The 17392-nt window shown below is 50.7% G+C and overlaps 7 protein-coding genes across 7 annotated transcripts; 5 read left to right on the top strand and 2 right to left on the bottom strand.

The window, feature by feature from the left end:
- Positions 1–907: 907 nt before the first annotated feature.
- HO133_005826 (uncharacterized protein) lies at positions 908–2531 on the top strand (the record flags this gene model as incomplete). The annotated part of the gene is made up of 4 exons (XM_037296731.1): positions 908–1210; positions 1274–1617; positions 1762–2151; positions 2204–2531. 4 exons carry the CDS (start codon positions 908–910, stop codon positions 2529–2531), a joined length of 1365 nt encoding a protein of 454 aa, XP_037147912.1.
- A 1131-nt stretch (positions 2532–3662) lies between these two features.
- On the top strand, positions 3663–4813 carry HO133_005825 (uncharacterized protein; the record flags this gene model as incomplete). Its single annotated transcript, XM_037296730.1, has 2 exons — positions 3663–4146; positions 4230–4813. The coding sequence occupies 2 exons, from the start codon at positions 3663–3665 to the stop codon at positions 4811–4813; spliced, it is 1068 nt and encodes a 355-aa protein (XP_037147911.1).
- Positions 4814–5594: 781 nt separating this feature from the next.
- HO133_005824 (uncharacterized protein) lies at positions 5595–6774 on the bottom strand (the record flags this gene model as incomplete). The annotated part of the gene is made up of 5 exons (XM_037296729.1): positions 5595–5777; positions 5830–5986; positions 6044–6250; positions 6305–6337; positions 6659–6774. The coding sequence occupies 5 exons, from the start codon at positions 6772–6774 to the stop codon at positions 5595–5597; spliced, it is 696 nt and encodes a 231-aa protein (XP_037147910.1).
- An 842-nt stretch (positions 6775–7616) lies between these two features.
- HO133_005823 (uncharacterized protein) lies at positions 7617–11292 on the bottom strand (the record flags this gene model as incomplete). Its single annotated transcript, XM_037296728.1, has 5 exons — positions 7617–7739; positions 7797–10757; positions 10821–10964; positions 11025–11051; positions 11164–11292. 5 exons carry the CDS (start codon positions 11290–11292, stop codon positions 7617–7619), a joined length of 3384 nt encoding a protein of 1127 aa, XP_037147909.1.
- Positions 11293–11846: 554 nt separating this feature from the next.
- HO133_005822 (uncharacterized protein) lies at positions 11847–12671 on the top strand (the record flags this gene model as incomplete). Its single annotated transcript, XM_037296727.1, has 1 exon — positions 11847–12671. One exon carries the CDS (start codon positions 11847–11849, stop codon positions 12669–12671), a length of 825 nt encoding a protein of 274 aa, XP_037147908.1.
- A 1038-nt stretch (positions 12672–13709) lies between these two features.
- On the top strand, positions 13710–15461 carry HO133_005821 (uncharacterized protein; the record flags this gene model as incomplete). The annotated part of the gene is made up of 3 exons (XM_037296726.1): positions 13710–13756; positions 13813–14232; positions 14288–15461. The coding sequence occupies 3 exons, from the start codon at positions 13710–13712 to the stop codon at positions 15459–15461; spliced, it is 1641 nt and encodes a 546-aa protein (XP_037147907.1).
- A 717-nt stretch (positions 15462–16178) lies between these two features.
- On the top strand, positions 16179–17040 carry HO133_005820 (uncharacterized protein; the record flags this gene model as incomplete). Its single annotated transcript, XM_037296725.1, has 2 exons — positions 16179–16285; positions 16404–17040. 2 exons carry the CDS (start codon positions 16179–16181, stop codon positions 17038–17040), a joined length of 744 nt encoding a protein of 247 aa, XP_037147906.1.
- Positions 17041–17392: the final 352 nt, after the last annotated feature.

Here is a 17392-nt window from a genome sequence, read left to right as displayed (position 1 = left end):
CAGGGGAAAGCAGGGAGTCCATTGCTATTTGTGGTATGCCGGTCAAAAGATAGTTGAAGAGCTTGCAATGAGCTCCTCTGCCAGGGGCAGGTCGCAGGATTTTGAGCGTTGATATCGGTTCCGAAACTTCGGTTGGTGCCGAGAAGCCGCTCTTATGTTGGCCACCAATGTCTCGGCTGCCTTGCATCGCATCACGCCACAGGTTGTGGTTTCAGCTCTATCTGAGAAGGACAAGGTTTCAGCATCTTTATTCAAACCTGCGACTGCTGTGGGAAGTACATGAAGCTGCAGATCAAGAGTGGTGGGTATCGCAACGAGTTGACTGATTTACAAATGGTGGGGTTCGGCAACCAAAATATTTCTCGAAATACGCAAGTTTAGAGGGCTGACCGAATAGCTGTGCGCAGAGCACCGAACAAGCGTGCGGGAGTGAAGGGGCCGGTGCTCAATTCCATGGTTAGGCAAAACGACTCACTGATCTCAGATTGATAGTTTGCTGCTCTTACGGGGTTGACTGTGGAGAAAAGCGTGGCTTGATAATTAGACTAGCATCTGATTCGCTCGCTTGGATGCATGTATCTTCAAGGTGCCCAGACCCACTTCTCAACATAGTGATATTTTTGAACATGGAGGAGCCATCTGACAGGTGCCAGGATGCCTTCAATGTTATGCACGGTCATGGGGGCACTTGAGGAATGAAAGGGAGGCAAGCTAAGGTCAGGAATGCAGAGATTCCCCCAATCAACAGACAACGCATTTATGCAATGCACTGTTACAATAGAAGGTAAATAAAGGCCATTGTCGCTCACCATCCCGTCTTCGTTTCTGGATTTGCTAATGTTCTTTGTGCCCGTCAAAGCGCCCATCCACATCTTTTCGGCCCAATTGCCATTTTCTCGTTTCAAATATGTTTGGCCTCTTGCGCTCAGCTGTGACCACAGCCTTGACCGTCCTCATCGTCCGCACTAAAGGGCAAACCTGCGGTGTCAATCCTGCGCCTGGAAACGGGATTACGCCTGTAGCTGCTCCGGGATATCATTTCTCTGTGGTGGCTAATGGCCTCACGAAGCCTAGGTCCATACAATTTGACGATGCTGGTAACCTGCTCGTATTGCAGGTTGGTAAAGGTATTGTGAGTCTTCAGCTGGATGACGCTGGCGGCGCATGTGTGTGGGCGCCATCAAAGCAAACGATCATCTCCAATACGGCTGTAAGTCATTCTGGTGAACGGCTGTTCCAAGCTGTGGAAAAGGTCTGACCCTCATGATGCCAGCTAAATCACGGAATGACCCTTTCGACAGACGGAAGAACATTGTTCGCCTCCGACCCTACCGCAGCTTATTCATGGGCTTATAATCCTTTGACTGGCGCCGCTGAGTCTCAAAATACCGTAGTAACTGGAATGAATACCGATGACCACACCACCCGGACACTCCTAGTTTCCGAAAAACTCGAGAATACGTTGTTGATCAGCCGCGGAAGTACTTCGAATATAGACCCTTTAGCCTCCAACATTAGCACTGGGCACAGTCAAATCAAAGTATTCGACCTTGGACAACTTCCCACGAACGGCTACCAATTTGACACAGATGGACTCCGCCTCGGATGGGGCCTTCGGTACGTACAATTCGGAGCTAATACTTCCCATTTGGTATTGAACTTGAGTCGCAAGACATGTGTCGGGAGCAAGAAGACCTTTCTATTCCCCAGACCTCCATTTCTTACCTTGAAGGCGCATTTCTGACTCCGAAATCTGCGTAGCAACTCGGTTGGAGTTGCCGAGCATCCTGAGACCGGCGGGCTGTATTCTGTTGAAAACTCCGCCGATGACATCATGCGCGACGGCGTCGACGTGCACCAAAATAACCCTGGTGAGGAGATGAACTTCCACGGTACCTTACTTAGCAACACAGACAAGTCTCAGGGCAGCAACTACGGCTATCCCGAGTGTTTTGCAGCCTGGGACCCAAGTGCACTTCCGGACAACACCCACCTGGTCGTTGGCAGTCAGTTTGCACTTAATGCGACTTCTGAAAGCATATGCGCTCGGAGAACAGCCCCGAGGCTGACATTCCAGGCACATATGGCTCCGCTGGACATCAAGTTCAACAGCAGTGGAGATCAGGCATGGGTCACCTTCCACGGAAGCTGGTAAGTTCACTTGAATGCTCATGCAGGAGTACAGTTACTCACATGATATCAGGGACCGAACCCAGCCAGTCGGCTACAAAGTATCCCTTATCAACTTCGCCAATGGCGAGCCCGTTGCTCCTGCTATGAGTACTACCTCGTACACAGATATTCTCACCAACGCGGATAACTCCAAATGCCCTAACGCCTGCTTTCGGCCTGTTGGCATGGCTTTCGATCGGCAAGGTCGCCTGTTTGTGAGCTCAGATGATTCCGGTGAAATCTATGTCCTGGTCGCTGATGCGGTCGCGGGAAGCGGGAATTCATCTTCGAACGGTACTTCAATTGGTGTGCGTTCAGCCTTGTCTAAAAATGCCTTCATCCCTACTTTTCTCCTTTAATTTGGTTTACTTGACGTTCTTCCAACGCTTGACAATTGGGTTTTGAAAGAAGGAGCAACGAGCGCCCCGTGGAGTTCTCTTCCAACATTATATTCTGCAAGCCATCAGAAATCCGGCTTGTCCTCTTCCGCACTCGTATTTGCTCGCGTCATTCTGCCCAACGATAGTATATATATAAAATTGCAGCTTCTGCCATTCCCTACAACTGTTCCAATCATATTTTGTCTCATATCCTGCCCAAAACCTTGTTACAGAGAGAATGATATACCTGAATTATGCGTAAATTTTACTACGAGCAAGTTGAGTTTAATATCCTTCAAGTACGTGCTTTGGGGTTCGGTATAGGCGTCAGTGTAATCTCAGTCTCAATGAACGGATGGTGTTGCTTTCGTGATCTGCCCTTAAACTCGATCCACGGCTTATCTCCAATCTCGCCCTGGCACCACGATTCCAATCAGTCTTCGCTTAGCAAACCAGCGTATCAAGAGCGGCTCGTCATGCCACGCTCAGCCATCACCGTCGGAACTCGGAATAAATCCACAACGACCATAGCGGGCTAAGAAATGAATCAGACATTACGAGCGTCTAGAACCCAGTTACCAATTATTTAAATATCACACCGCTGTGGCGTCTGCGCGCTATCAGAGCTTTTCTGCGTGGCACACCTTGTTAGTCTGTGACCGCTGAATGCAGAGATTCAAAAATTGCTTTTTATTCTGGCGAAAAGCGAACTTTTTGTGACGCATGGTAGATATTGCTCAAAATGTATTTGCATCCATAGTCTTTTCTTTCCAGGCGCTCTATTTCCAATCTTCCAGACTTTTTAATCACGTATTTCTTGTTCTGCGGAGTCTCAATCCAAATGGAGACAAGTTCGAAGATATTGCATTATTGGAATCTTTAAAGTGAGTCAGCCCTTTAGCATATATATTCCTACTATAGTTCTTCTTTTTCTCTTGTTCTACCTACATCTCTTATACAATAAAAGCTCGGAAAGCATTCATTGAAGAAGCTGTCAACAGTCTATCTTCTTCCAAACATCAGTGAGAGACATTGTGACACGAACTGCCAACCGACAAAATCTTTGCAGCTGCCTCGTACCTCCAAGTGTCTCATATTCGAAACCTCGCCATGGGAGCAAGTATATTCAACGTCATCAGTGTCTTCTCTGCAGCTATCGGGTTCGTCGGCTTTATGCAGAACAACCTACCGGACGATCCCGGCCCAATGGATTCAGCGGTGCGCATCGCAGTCGCCCTCAATGGCGACAAAGGGGAACCAGGAGCACTACGACACGCGGCGGGCGAAGCCCCTCTGATCAACGCTTTCAACGAGAACCAGAACTGGTGCGGCAGCTCGAGTGATGACGATCACCAATACATCACTTCGGGTTCTTTCAAGGATATGACCATCTGGCAATCCAGGCATGGAGGGGGACCAGGGGAGCAGGCTACCGCTTTGCAGATCATTCCGACAACCAATGAGCTCTGCATTGCTTACATAGCCCAGACGTGGGCGGACGGTACGCACCGTGGGTGGACTGGGGACATGGGAAGGGGTTGCGACAGAGACTGGTACTACTCCAACATCATCGTTGGGGACGATCATAAACCAAGTGAGTCACAAATTACATTCCCCCCCCCTTCCCCCGGGCCCAAAAAGTTACATCGCCTCATGGCTAACTCACTCGCCAACCAGCATGCACCTGGATCGACCACGACCACAGCCACGGCATCACCACCGCCGCCCTGCAGATCCACATGCAGGACTTCACCAACCTCACCTCCGACTACAACCACGACCCCCGCTCCTACTGCACCTGGCCCACCATGCTCTTCCGCGCCGACGCCCCCGGGTACAAGTGGACGACGACCGGCCCGCGCCCCCGCGTGCAGAAGCCCAAGTCGGTCGAGTTCTGGGACGACGCCGACGCGTCCGGGAGCCCCGACCGCCCCGAGAACGACGGCGTGGGCAGGAACGGACGACGGCGCAACGGCCACGGCCGCCTCGCGAGGCGCTCCGGCTCGGCCGCCTTTTCCCACCTGATCGCGAGCCCGCACGGCGGGCACAGCGCGCGGGAGCTGTGCGGGAGCGCGCGGTCGCACGGGCCGGACTTTCTGTCCTTCGACGAGGGCATCTTCTGCGACATGGACGCGAAGGTGCACTGGCCGCTGTGCGAGGGGGCCACAAGGGACGGGTGCTACCATTGGGAGACGCACAGTTTGGTGCTGGGGGACGAACGTCAGGCGAGGAATTACAGTCGGGTTGAGGAGTGGGAGTGAGGGTCTGGTCGGTTCCGGTTGCGAGATCCGGACGTGGTTCTCACCGGAGACTCTTTGCTGATAGGTTGTCGGTTTTTCTTTTCTTTTCTTGCTTTTCTTTCTTTCGTTCTACGCACTACGGCTCCTCCAACATCCTCAGACCAGGCCGGGCAGCCCCGAGCTCATGCGGTCAACATCATCACCCCCTGCTTTAAATTGCGGCGACTTCAGTACTGTTTCTCTTTCATCGAGTGCACAAGACTCATCAAAAATTGTATTCTTATCAAGTGTGGATAGAATGAACATGATATCTAATCTGTGAATAAGATAGTTTTACTACTCAAGCTTCAGGTACTACGTAGTCAGCGCACCCTCGCAAATACACATTCGAGTCACAGCTTCGAGAAGGCCTCGTAAATAAAGAAATGTCTTCGAGGCGTAAAGATAGAGCCCAGCGTACGCAAAGATATTCTGTCACCAGAAAAGTGTGCTCTGGTGAGCCTCGACCCTTAAGCTAGGAGGAAGAGTATTCACAGAGAAGCATTGAATGGCTTTGAATTCAGGAGTCAAATTTCTCAATGGGATCTGGTGAAGGTGTAGGTTTGCTCAGATATACCAGCTTTATGTGTCTTTCAAGGGCTTGTAGGCGAGCCCGGTTTTCAAAGAGCACAATCTAAGGGTGACCTACTATGATTCTCCGCGAAATAGTGATTGCATTGCATCGAATTCTTGCGCCATGAAAAGACACTCCAACCGAGTAGAAACTCTCAGACAGGTTCATCGCCCAGTTTGCCGCTTCCTTTCACTCTGCCACCCCCCTCTCTTCAAATCCGGCCTCCAGAACCCCAATCAGCTCATCCAATGTATCAATCCACCTCCCGGTATGCTCATGGTCCTTCAAGTCTCCATTACTCTCATTCGCCAACAACACCGTGGCCGTACCAGCTTTGTGGCCAGCCGTCATATCATCGATTGAATCGCCCACCTGCCGCTTTCGTTGAGCCTTATGCGCTTCGCCTAGGTAGCGTCAGACATACCATGATCAAACCCTCCCCTCCATCATCCAGTTCCCATGCTTTGGCAATATGCAGAATACCCGCCGGATCCGGCTTGGGTGGTCTAAATTCCCGAGTGACGATAGGTGCGAACGTCTTGCCTGGAAGGAAGGTTTGTAGCAAGTGCGTCACTGGGCCACTGGATTCAGTTCTTAGCAAGCAATGTAAGTAGTAGACAAGGGGCTGAGCCGTTTACTCGAAATTCCTCGTACACAAACCCATCCGCACACTTCTGCTCTCGAGGTATGCAATCAGCTCGTTCAAGCCGGGCTGGGGTTCTTGTTCTATCATTGCTGATGTTTCGATGGCGCGGATGGCGGCTTGAGCTTGCTCTTGAGCGGGATGTGGGAGGGAATAAATGTGGTCGAGGATGTCGGTGGATTTGTCGATGGAGAGGGCGGCTCTGGAGATGGGGGATTGGCTTCAGCACGCCATGGACGGGAACAGGGCGAAATACCGCATTTGTTTGAACATGTAGGACTGGGGTTTGCTGGAAGGGTTGTACAGGTCAGGACACATCTTGCGTATTAAGACTAGAACTAGAGTGGTCACAGCTCGATGGATTCCTGGGGCATGGCGTTCGATTACTTTGTTCAAAGGGTCTCGCGAAGTAAAGACAGAAGAGCATGACATCGTATTCTAACAACAAGATCAAGTCTGTTAGAAAGATGGAACCGTAGTTCTATTCAGAGACGCTTGCTGTGTTTGAGACCCAAAGAACGCAAAGACAGGAGCAAAGTTAAAAGTAGGGACGTTGAGACTCGCCACCTTACATCCATCAAATCCATTATACTCTATAAGACATACATACCACAGTGTCCCATCAACATCGAACACGATGCCTTTCAGCGGTGGAGCGCTAGAGACATTGCCCTCTTTTGGGTCGAGGGGAGCAAATCGCTTTGGCGGCCTCGGCGTCTGGCTCATTGCTCGAGTGAGGAGATGCAGTGAGCTGATACTCGATTTCTGACAGAAGTGAAAAGGTCTGCTGGGAAATATAAAGGTCATGGGATTCTATTGAGGATTGGTTTCGATGAGTAGTATCTTTAACAGACGTGCAGGGCTGAGCAAAAGAAATTTAAGGGCCTATGCTACTGGAACGTGGAAGGCGCCCTCGCAAAGGGGCCCCGGAAGCCTCTCTAAGCCAGCAGCTTCGGGCCGGCTTCCGGTTAGCTTCTGGGCCCTGACATCGCTAAAGGCTCGAGGTGCTCTTTCTATCACTAGAGCATGACTTTCAATATATCTTCCACGACGCTCTCCGGAAGAGGAGTCGCCACTGCTTTGTAAACCCCTCTTTTATACGTGATTTTGGGCTCTGACGCCGGAATTGAAGCCCATGTTGACTCTACTTTTGGGCCTACGTTCATCGAGGGTGCCTAATGTGGGCAAGTATGGCGTCTTCGAACATAACGGTCAAGAGGCCTGGCGTTTCCGGGGTGCCCTTAGATCTTTTCATGGAGAGTTTTCAAGGTAGCCGTGCTTCCCTCCATACCGTATTTTCGCCCATGAGGTTACTACTGAGTTCTGCAAGAGATGCAACCTAGGACGAGCGACTGATAGAAATGTTTCGATAGTTGAGCGAGTCATATCTCAAGGCTCAAGCCTGCTACATCTAACACTAATAGCGTACATTCGCAAGCCAGTCATAATGCCAATGCAAACAAAGCCTTGCATAATCTAGTCATTTCGAAGAACCCTCCTCCAACCAACGCCCTGCACTCATGATAAGATTCGTGCGCCTACACAAGGATGTCGAAAAGCGTGAAGAATCATCTCTTCCTTCCCTTCCCCTTGGCCTTCGAACTAGTACCGTTGGACGATACGCTCACTGCTCTCGAGGTCTGCCCGGAGCTCGCTCTACTGCCGTTCTTGACCACTTCAAGCTGCTTGTTCTGTAATAACAAGACGTCAGCATGATCCGCAGACATTCCCGCACATGAGTCACATACCTTGACTCCGTTCTTAGCCCGCTTCTTGGCAGGCGCCACATCTTCTTCCTCCTCGTCGTTCTCGTCTCTAGATCTGCCCTTATGACCATTGGCCATCTTCCCGTCCGCCCCTTCAAATTCCCTCGAGACTGTTGTCAGGAGAGTAGTACACCTACGCCCAATCTCGATAGGTGTACGGCTCAGGAAAAACCAGTCGAATCGGAACAAAGGGCTCTCGCGGATTTCGTCTCGGATCTTGTCGTAGATGCCCTCTCCATCAACGCCATACCGGTCTAACATGACAAGCAAGAAGCGATCTTCTTCCTCTGTATATACTTTCTTGTTGGTTGTCGAGACTGAGTAATTCAGCTTCAGTTGTTGCAGTGGGACGCGGTACATATCCATCTTTCGCTTGAGCATCTTCCGCTGGTGGTTCAGCTTCCGGGTCTTCTCCTCGCCCGTTTCGATGTTAGTGATGTATTTAGTGTAATCCTGGATCTCCATGTACTTTTGCCAAAAGGCTTTGGCATAGTCTTTGATCTCCTTTGCGTCCTTGCCATCGACTTCTTCCGCAATACCTTCGTAGTTGTTTCGACCATACTTAGCAGAGCCATTTACGAATTGCTGGAAATCTCTTCGATTCCAATCCGCAAACCCTAGAGAAGACATCCGCTCCTTCTCTTCTTGTTCTTCTTCGGTCAAGGGTGTGGCGTTGTCAATTTCCTGCTGCTCCAAGTCGCGCTCAGCTTCTGCTTCGCTCTCGGTCAAATCCTCTCGTTCAGGCAGAGGAACCTTGTAACCAATTTCTTTACGAAACCAAGCGGTCTCACGTTCCTGGAGATCAACAAGCTGTGGAGGAAAGAACTGATAGTCATGAACTTGGACTTGTTTCGGTGCACGCGGCGCTTTTGGTTTTGTATCGGCCGTCCTTCCACCTGTTGACAGTGCATTCCGGTAATACTTGTCCATCGAGTATGATTGCTCCTTGCGTTCACGCTTTGATGGATTGATCCATGCAATTCCCACATCCTTTCTGGAATTCTTATTGAAATTCTCGCCATTCCACTCGTAGGCGTTTTCTGATGCAAAATTCTGCAAGTCATCGATGCCAAGCTTCTCGTATCTCGCGTTTAGAGCTTTCGTGCGCTCTTCACCATGCTGCAGAATTTGGTCGATATCGTCATCAGTTAGATCGGATTTGTTGCCGAGCACGCCAGTTGCACCTTTGCTCTCGAACACTTCAGTTGCGCCGTGCTGAATCATATTGACCAGCTCGTCCTTGGACGCAGCTGCTTTTGCCGCCTGTTGTGCACGCCCCTGCTGAATAACCAGTTGGTCAAGACGTAATTTCTGCGCCGCTCTCTCGAGCACCTTCTCCTCTATAGCGTGTTCCGTGACGAATCGGAATACAACAACCTGTTTCTTCTGCCCTATCCGATGCGCTCGATCCATTGCCTGCAGATCTGCTTGGGGGTTCCAGTCACTGTCGAAGAGGATTACAATGTCAGCACTGGTAAGATTAATGCCAAGACCGCCGGCGCGGGTGGTCAACAAAAAGACAAATTTCTCTGATCCTGGCTTGTTGTACTCATCAATGCCAGCAATGCGATCCTCGTGAGCCGTTGATCCGTCGATTCTGCAATATTTGTGCTCACGGAAGACGCAGTAGTCCTCCAGAATGTCCAGGACTCTGCTCATTTGGGAAAAAATAAGGACTCTGCTGCCCTGCTTCTTCATCCTGACAAGAATCTTGTCAAGCATGACCATCTTACCAGCATTGTAGACAAGATGCTCGTCAGTGGTGTATGGTGGTCCAGGCTCGGCGCCCTCGAAGAGGTATGGGTGATTGCAGCACTTTCGTAGTTGCATGACAATGTTGAGCAACCGCGTCTTAGACTCACGCTTGCCTGCAGCGCCGTTCACGGCGTCTATGTCTTTTTCGAGAATCTTCTTGTACCATTTGACTTGCATCTCGGACATGCCAATATAAAGATTGACTTCCTTCTTTGGCAGCAGACTCTTCTCAACGTCGCTCTTGACTCTTCTCAGCAGGAAAGGCCGAAGGACTCGGTGCAATTGCTGAACGACGGTATCTTGATCCGCGTTCTGCCCTGAGAACCATTGATCAAATGCTTCTGAGTCGCCGAACACATCCGGGAGCAAGAAATTCAACAAAGCCCAAAGTTCGTGCAAGTTGTTTTGCAAGGGCGTGCCCGTGATGAGTAGGCGGTTTCGTGAGTTGAAGAGGCGGATGATCTGCGCCAGAGAAGATTCCTCATTCTTAATGCGATGTGCCTCATCAATAATGATGTACTCCCAGGCAAATTTCTTCAGATGGGCCTTCTCCCGAAGAATCATTTCGTAGCTTGTGATGCAGACATCAAATTTCTCGTCGACCAGGCGGTCATTGATCAACTGATGTCGTTCGTCCTTTGCTCCTTGCAAAATTAAGACGTTGACTTCAGGTGTCCACATTTTGAATTCACGATTCCAATTGTCGAGTGTTGACTTCGGCACAGTGATGAGATGAGGGCCTTTGATACCACAAACGTGCCGAAGATAACCTAGGAAGGCAATAGTCTGCAACGTCTTTCCCAAGCCCATCTCATCCGCGAGGATTCCCGAAATGCCATTCTCGTGGAGTGAGATGAGCCAGTTGAGCCCAGAAACCTGATAGTCGCGCATTACCCCGCCTTGAATGAAACCGGGTGATTCGTAGAACATTGTCTCTGCCTGTCCGCCTCTCTTTTCGTCCTTCAGCAGCTCGGCATCTTCTTCTTGCTCTGTCCTGCGCCGTCGCTCACCGGCCGCTCCGCCTGCTCTCCCATGACCTTTCTTGGCCTTCCGTTCCTCCTCCTCGTTCTGATGATCAATTGTAGCCATGATCTCTTTGATCTGTGGATTCGGGTTAGCGTCGATAAAATGCCGAAATAAGTCTGTCAATCCTAAGAGGTAGCGAAAGCGTCTAATAGTATCGTCTTCCTGTTGTATCAGAGCCGTTAGTAAAACATGTGGATCCACAATGTCCCACAGCGTGAACCATACCTTAGTGTCATCTAGCCGACTGTGCTTTTTACCGAAAACAGTCTTTCGTAACTGTGTCGCTTCAATTCTCCGCTTACGACCATCGGGTTGGAACACATCACCCATGACACTGCTTGCCGTCGTATTGGGATTGGTGTCTGAGTCCTATTCAGGGCATAAGTGATAAGTAAAATCAATAGCAATAATAGGGAACATAATGCTGACCGAGTAGTCTGGAGTCTCCTGGTTATCCTAATGTGACTATGATTAGTGGGTGTTCCTGAAGCCACGATCCCGCAGGCCTTCCTCCGCGAGGGTAGTGCCAAGTCTTCTATTAGCCCGGCGGAGGGGGGAAGTAACATACCATTACGCTGTCTTCGTCATGTGCAGCTGACTTGCGGCCATTGAAACGACCGTTGTTCTCGGTCATAGACGTGTCCGAGGGCGTGGTCGCACTGGAGTTGGCGTGGGAGATTCTATTAGAGGGTGCCATCCTCCCAGACGCTGGGGGTGTTCACCCGCGAGCTAGGGAAAGCGCAAGTTGATATTGATGGTTCAAAGAGGTTTGTGGGGGTCGCTGGGGTGGCTGAAGCTTTTATAGACGTGTAGAGTGGATTGTGGATGAAGTATGTGGAGTTGTGAAGGTAGAGAAATGGCATGGAGAGAGCAATGAGAAGATTGCGTTCAAGTATGAGCTCTCGCGTTCACTCTAAAATCTCGCTAAACCTTCCCATGCGGCTCCCGATTGGCCGTACCTCCGGCGCTAGGTGCTTCAGTAGTCGCCAAGCCTTTTGTTGTCAGCCGAGAGCGGCTCACCAGATTCCTGCATCCCACCATATTTCGAGTGAAGGAGGATTTCTTACTCAGACACGCATTCACTATTCTGTGACATTGACCGCAAGCTTCACCACAACAGAGTGTCTCAACGCAATATTCCAGCCAAAACCTACAACGATTCTTGTCAACCCCCACTATTCCCGACCACCACCCGTCTATCCAAGTTCCTTGCCTCGAGATTACAAAAGGCTAGAGACCACAGAAACTGCTATGGACTCCATGAGGACCCTGAACACTTCTCTGCCTCGTTCCCCGCGAAGAAAAAGGGCCAACCAACCACCTGAACAGCTTATCCAATCCTTCAAGAGTGCCGCTCTCTCCGTCACAAATCTCTACAAAACAGCCGCCGCCGATCAGACTCGATCCCGAGATGCTGGATACCAAGATGCACTCGATGACCTCCTGACCTTCCTCGATCAACAGCATCTCGGCTTAGGTGATGGAGAAGGGTGGAAGGTTCGGCAGTGGGCTACGGAGCGCTTGGATGGTAGTCCACCGGCACATATGGGCAGTGATAGTGATGATGATCGAGGCGAGACAACAAAAAGAGCTAGGAGTAGCTCACCAACCGCCCAACGCTCGACTGTACCAGAGGGTGAGCAGGCAAGACAGCCCTCACGATCAACATCGCCTGTGCGAGCAGCTTCTGTTCCCATGGCTCCTCCAGCAACTTCTCAGCCACAGAACAATTTATTTCACGCCCCCGAGGTCTTCTCTTTTAGATCCGCTCATCCATACCCTTACGACGTCGACATGCAGGCCGCCGACACGACCAGCAACACCATCCCTCAGCCAGACCCTTTACCGAGTCCTGCAGTGAGAGTTGACGTGGTGTCTCGAGGATCCCGAACACCACACCGAGGTGGCAATCATCAAAACCGGCATGGTGCTAGATCTACTGCTGGCGCAAAGTCACTAGGTTCAGTGGCGGGGTCAAAGAGGAGGATTACGTTTGGGGATTACTTCGATCTGGGCAGTCTTGGGGACGGTAAAGATGGACGTGATGGAGGCGGGAAGCGAGGCCGCTTTACCTGAGTAATAGAAGCTGTTAAGAGGGAAATAATGGTATTGCTAAGACCATGCCGGTCGTTGTACATACGGGACCGTTGGGATAACTTTGCATGAAGGTATCGCAGTTGGAGATAGCGACCGAGTTGCCTTGATAGTATGGGATGAGGGCTGTCGATATTTTGATCGACAATTACACATTGCTTCAATTGCATAAAGCTTCTTCACTATGAATGCAAGAGCCTTCATATCCACTTCCGTCTTCTGAGTGGAGCGTTTGATTCGGCCCCACTTTTCGACCAGGTCATCCCCGACGAGCTTACGCCAACTCTGGATGACCGAGGCCCCATGTTAGGATCTCCACCAGACCGAAGCTGGAGTCTTGCTGACCCGTAGTCCATACCTCGTGCCTCCTTCTCACGATCCTATCCTGTGATTTCCTTTCTGCCTTAGTTCACCAACCGATACAAGCCCATACCAACGAAGCACGAAGACAGAAGCGCAATTCCCCGAAGCCTCCACCTCACTCCACCCATTCCACTTTGCCTCGCGATTAAGTGTCCCCGCTCTTTTAGCCCTTGTTTCCCAGAGTAATAGACATATGCCCCAAGCCCGATGAATGCCGACGCGCCTGTTTAATGGATTAGTCAAATATACGTTGCTTAAAAGAAAGGAAGATAAGCTGACCGACCAGCCTACAGGACAGGCAATCATCTTTGTCCTCCTTGAGGATCTTCGACAGCTTCTCGGGCTTTTGGAGAGCGTACAGTCCGGGATTAGGTTGGTTGGAAGATGGATTCGACATATCTGGGAGATGGGGATGGCAATAGATCAGTTTTGGTGTCACACCCTCGTCCAGTTTCTTCGCTGTCGCATTGTTTTGGCTTTGGGGGTTGATATCAAGAAGCAGCTAAAAGCCTAGGTAAATAGGGAGCGAAGACCGGAGAGCTGGAAGTTGACGGCGGGAGACCTAGCGGATCGACCCGCCCCCACGTGTGGCTGTGCTTAGCATCGACTTCGACTTTCCTATGTTTGAGATTCTTTGCTCACAAACATGTTAACAAGATGCTAAGCAATGCCATTGAGGCGCTCTACATCTTTGATCAACACAAGTACGTCTCCTTGGTTTCATCTTCATTCCTGCATCTCGATACTGATCTGTGTGCAGTGAATCGATCCTAGAACATGTCTACCGCTCCAGGCCAGCTTCTGCCCGACTCGTCCTCCCCCTCTACCTCGCCCATCCCACACCCCGACCCTCCCTAATCTACCTCCCAAATGTAAATCCTCCCACCGTCCTCTTCTCCGTCATCCATAACAACCTCTTATTCCTATCACCTGTGTCGACAGAGACGGAGCCATTGTTCGTGCTCGAGTTCCTTCATCGAGTCATCGATGTCTTGGAAGAGTTCATTGGCGACCCGCTGTTGGCGACTAAAATAGAAGGGAACTATGATGTCGTGGCTCAGCTCTTGGGTGAGATGTGTGATGCTGGCAGCGTCTGCAATACAGAGCCGAATGCGCTGAGAGACGACGTCGATGTATCCGGCTTTCTTGGGAAGTTGTTAGGTGGGGTAGCTCTACCTGGGTATGCTGGATACAGGCCGTATAAAAAGAAGGTCTCCAAGCTTATGTGAATTCAGGTCATCGCCCGCATTATTGCCCTCTGGTGGCTTGAAGCAACAAATGAGCCTGAACCCTACATCCAATGGCCCTGCTATTCCGTGGCGACGCGCTAACGTTCGTCACACGAGTAATGAGCTGTACGTTGACATTGTCGAAAGTCTATCGGTCACTCTTGCGCCATCTGGTAGGCCTCTAGCAGCCTTCGCAAATGGATCCATCGCATTCACGTCCAAGATCTCGGGTGTCCCGGACCTGCTTCTCACCCTCTCAGCATCCGGCGGGAAGCTAGGTATGGAAAAAGCCATCGAGCTGCCGGTTTTTCACCCATGCGTGAGGTTAGCTAGGTGGAAAGAAAGACCTGGCGAATTGAGCTTTGTCCCACCAGATGGCAAATTCATGCTAGCTGGTTACGAGGTGAACCTTATGCCTTCCAATCTAGACCTCAAATCTTGGTCGAACACGAACCTACAGCTGCCGGTCTCGATCGAAGTCACTAAGTCACTCGGTCTCATTGGCGCGGACTTCGAAGTCCGCCTGATCTTGTCTTCGATCTTGCCTGGCGCATCTACATCAGCATCTGCCTCCCGTCCTAATCTCGGCACAAGAGGATCTGGCAGATCGACGCCAATATTTGGTAGCAGCGCTTCCGGACCTACATTACAAGACGTTGTTGTCACCGTTCCAGTCCCGAAAGCGGTACGGAATATCACAGACCTACGCGCCAGCCGCGGCGAAGCCTACTTTACCCCAGCGGACAACGTTGTTGAATGGCGATTGCTGACCAAAGATGCGGCAGCGGCTGGCAATGCAACTTTGCGTTGTACGATCGTAGGGCCATTGACGGGAGACGACGAGGACGGAGCCAACGGCTTCACCTTCGACGCTGCAAATGGTGATTATGACGATAAAGAAGAGACATACCAAAGCTCCGCACTAGATGCTCCCAGGAAGAGTTCCGCGAAAGAGCAGAACCAGTCCCGTGATCAGAGAAAGATACAGCAGAATGCTTCATTTATGCCATCGTCGGCTTCTGTCAGCTTTAGTGTAAAGGGGTGGCTAGCGAGCGGTATCAGAGTGGATGGACTCGTGCTCGATACGAGGAAGAGTAGGGGATTGGGTGAAGGCGTGAAACCCTACAAGGGCGTCAAATACTTGACGGTCAGCAAGAAAGGGGTAGAGACGAGGTGTTAAAGACGCTTTATTAGAGACATAGGAAGATAAACATAGAGTATACATTCCTCGTACTCTAAGAAATTGCATGGTGGGCGATTGTTCAAACGATATTGCTCGACAGAGACCAGATCCCACGATACCATGCCAGTCGGAGAGACACGGAAATCAGATCATATGACAATAGACAGGACAGCGAAGAATCCTCGCCAAACGCATCCAGTGCACCCTAACGCCTTGATAGCGTTTGTAATCAGAAAGGACGAACTTCCGATCAACAGATGTTTGCGGGCGGCTGCTTGGCGCTCCTTCTCCTGCTAAGGGTGTGCCGTTTACCTTATCCATCTCTCGTGGCAGTGTTAAAAGCGCTGAAATTTTGATAGGATCTTTCTTGTGCAACCTAGGCGCAGAAAACTACATCAGTGTGAAGGCACCCTTGAGCAGGCCTCCACTTCACTACGTTATTGAAAATGCGTCTTCTGAAAGCGTCCACCAGGACGCTCCACGAGTTCCACGGTAGTTCGATCCCCCCCATATGCAATACTTTCGCACACGTGGGGAGAGGATGAAGTGTCTTTCCAAGACATTGAACGATCGGATTGTAGCACAAAGATCGGATATCATAAAATCCTTGGCTGCTGCGGTCTGACAGCTTCTGATGGCTGGGAACGTGTCTGGATTGACACTTGTTGTATTGACAAAACGAGCAGCGCCGAGCTCTCGGAAGCCATCAATTCGATGTACCAATGGTACGAGCGAGCGGATGTCTGCTACATCTACTTAGTCGATCTATTTCGGCATTACCTGGACGATACTTCCAGACTGGAAGATTTCGATCGGAGTAGGTGGTTTAGTAGAGGATGGACCCTCCAAGAGCTTTTGGCTCCACCGGCTGTCGTGTTCTGTGACTGTGAGTGGAGGGAGGTAGGCACGGAATGGAGCCTTCAAGGTGAAATAGCGCAGCCCGCAGGCCACAAGTATACCGCTAAACCCTCTGGCGCAGCCTAAAAGTGCAGGCGTAGCAGCTAAAACGTCATGGGCTTTCCAGAGGGATACAGCAAGAGTGGAAGATATTGCGTACTGCCTGATGGGCATCTTTGATGTGAACATGCCACTGCTTTACGGGGAAGGGGATCGCGCATTCTTAAGACTTCAGCATGAGATTCTCAGAGCGTCGGAAGACAAATCTCTCTTTGCCTGGGGGAGTACGAGAGTAACGGCAGCGAGGAATCCCACATGGACTTACACCACCCAGGGTGCGGCAATTGATGAGTTTCTCGGCATGTCGGAAGACGAATCCCTCTTTGCCTACAGGAATGCAACCCTTGCTTCTCGTCACACTGGAATATTAGCACCGTCACCCGGTGCGTTCAGAGAAGGCGGGGATCTCATCACGGTCAAGCACCCTACTCTGGCTAACTCCCAATCCCTCTACCATGATCTCGTGCACCCAGACGCCTCAACAGAACCACCCACTCTCTCCCAAATGGCCGCTCTCGCGGCCAAAAACGCCCACCCCTCCATCACGGAGGAGTATGGGGCCTATGATCAGAGGAAGCTGGACGGCGTTGTATCCCATCGTCTGGCGCCTTGGAGGTAAAATGTCTTGGCAGAACATTAAAATACCATACTTTCGCAGCCCAATAACTTTCTAATGACAACCTTTACAGTAAAACTTTCAGTTGCGAAGTTCAAGATCTGCTTAAGAAAAATAAATGCGAAACTATAAACTTTTCTATGGGGGTCCTCGTTATTGAGTTATGGTGAGTTGCAAGACGGGACTTTTTGATGTTCGGTCGGAACCCCTGAATTTTACCCCCTGCCAGACGATGGGATAGTGCTGCAGCGAAAGGGTACTCGGAGATTGTAGACCTCTTGCTCGAAAAGGGGGCAGATCCAAGATTTAAAGATAGAAAGGGCCGATCTGTGGCGGACGTTGCGCAAGAGAAAGG

Source organism: Letharia lupina (genome assembly GCF_014066315.1).
Source record: "Letharia lupina isolate WasteWater1 chromosome Unknown contig_22, whole genome shotgun sequence".
Taxonomy (NCBI): Eukaryota; Fungi; Ascomycota; class Lecanoromycetes; order Lecanorales; family Parmeliaceae; genus Letharia; species Letharia lupina.
This window is presented reverse-complemented; position numbering and strand designations above follow the sequence as displayed.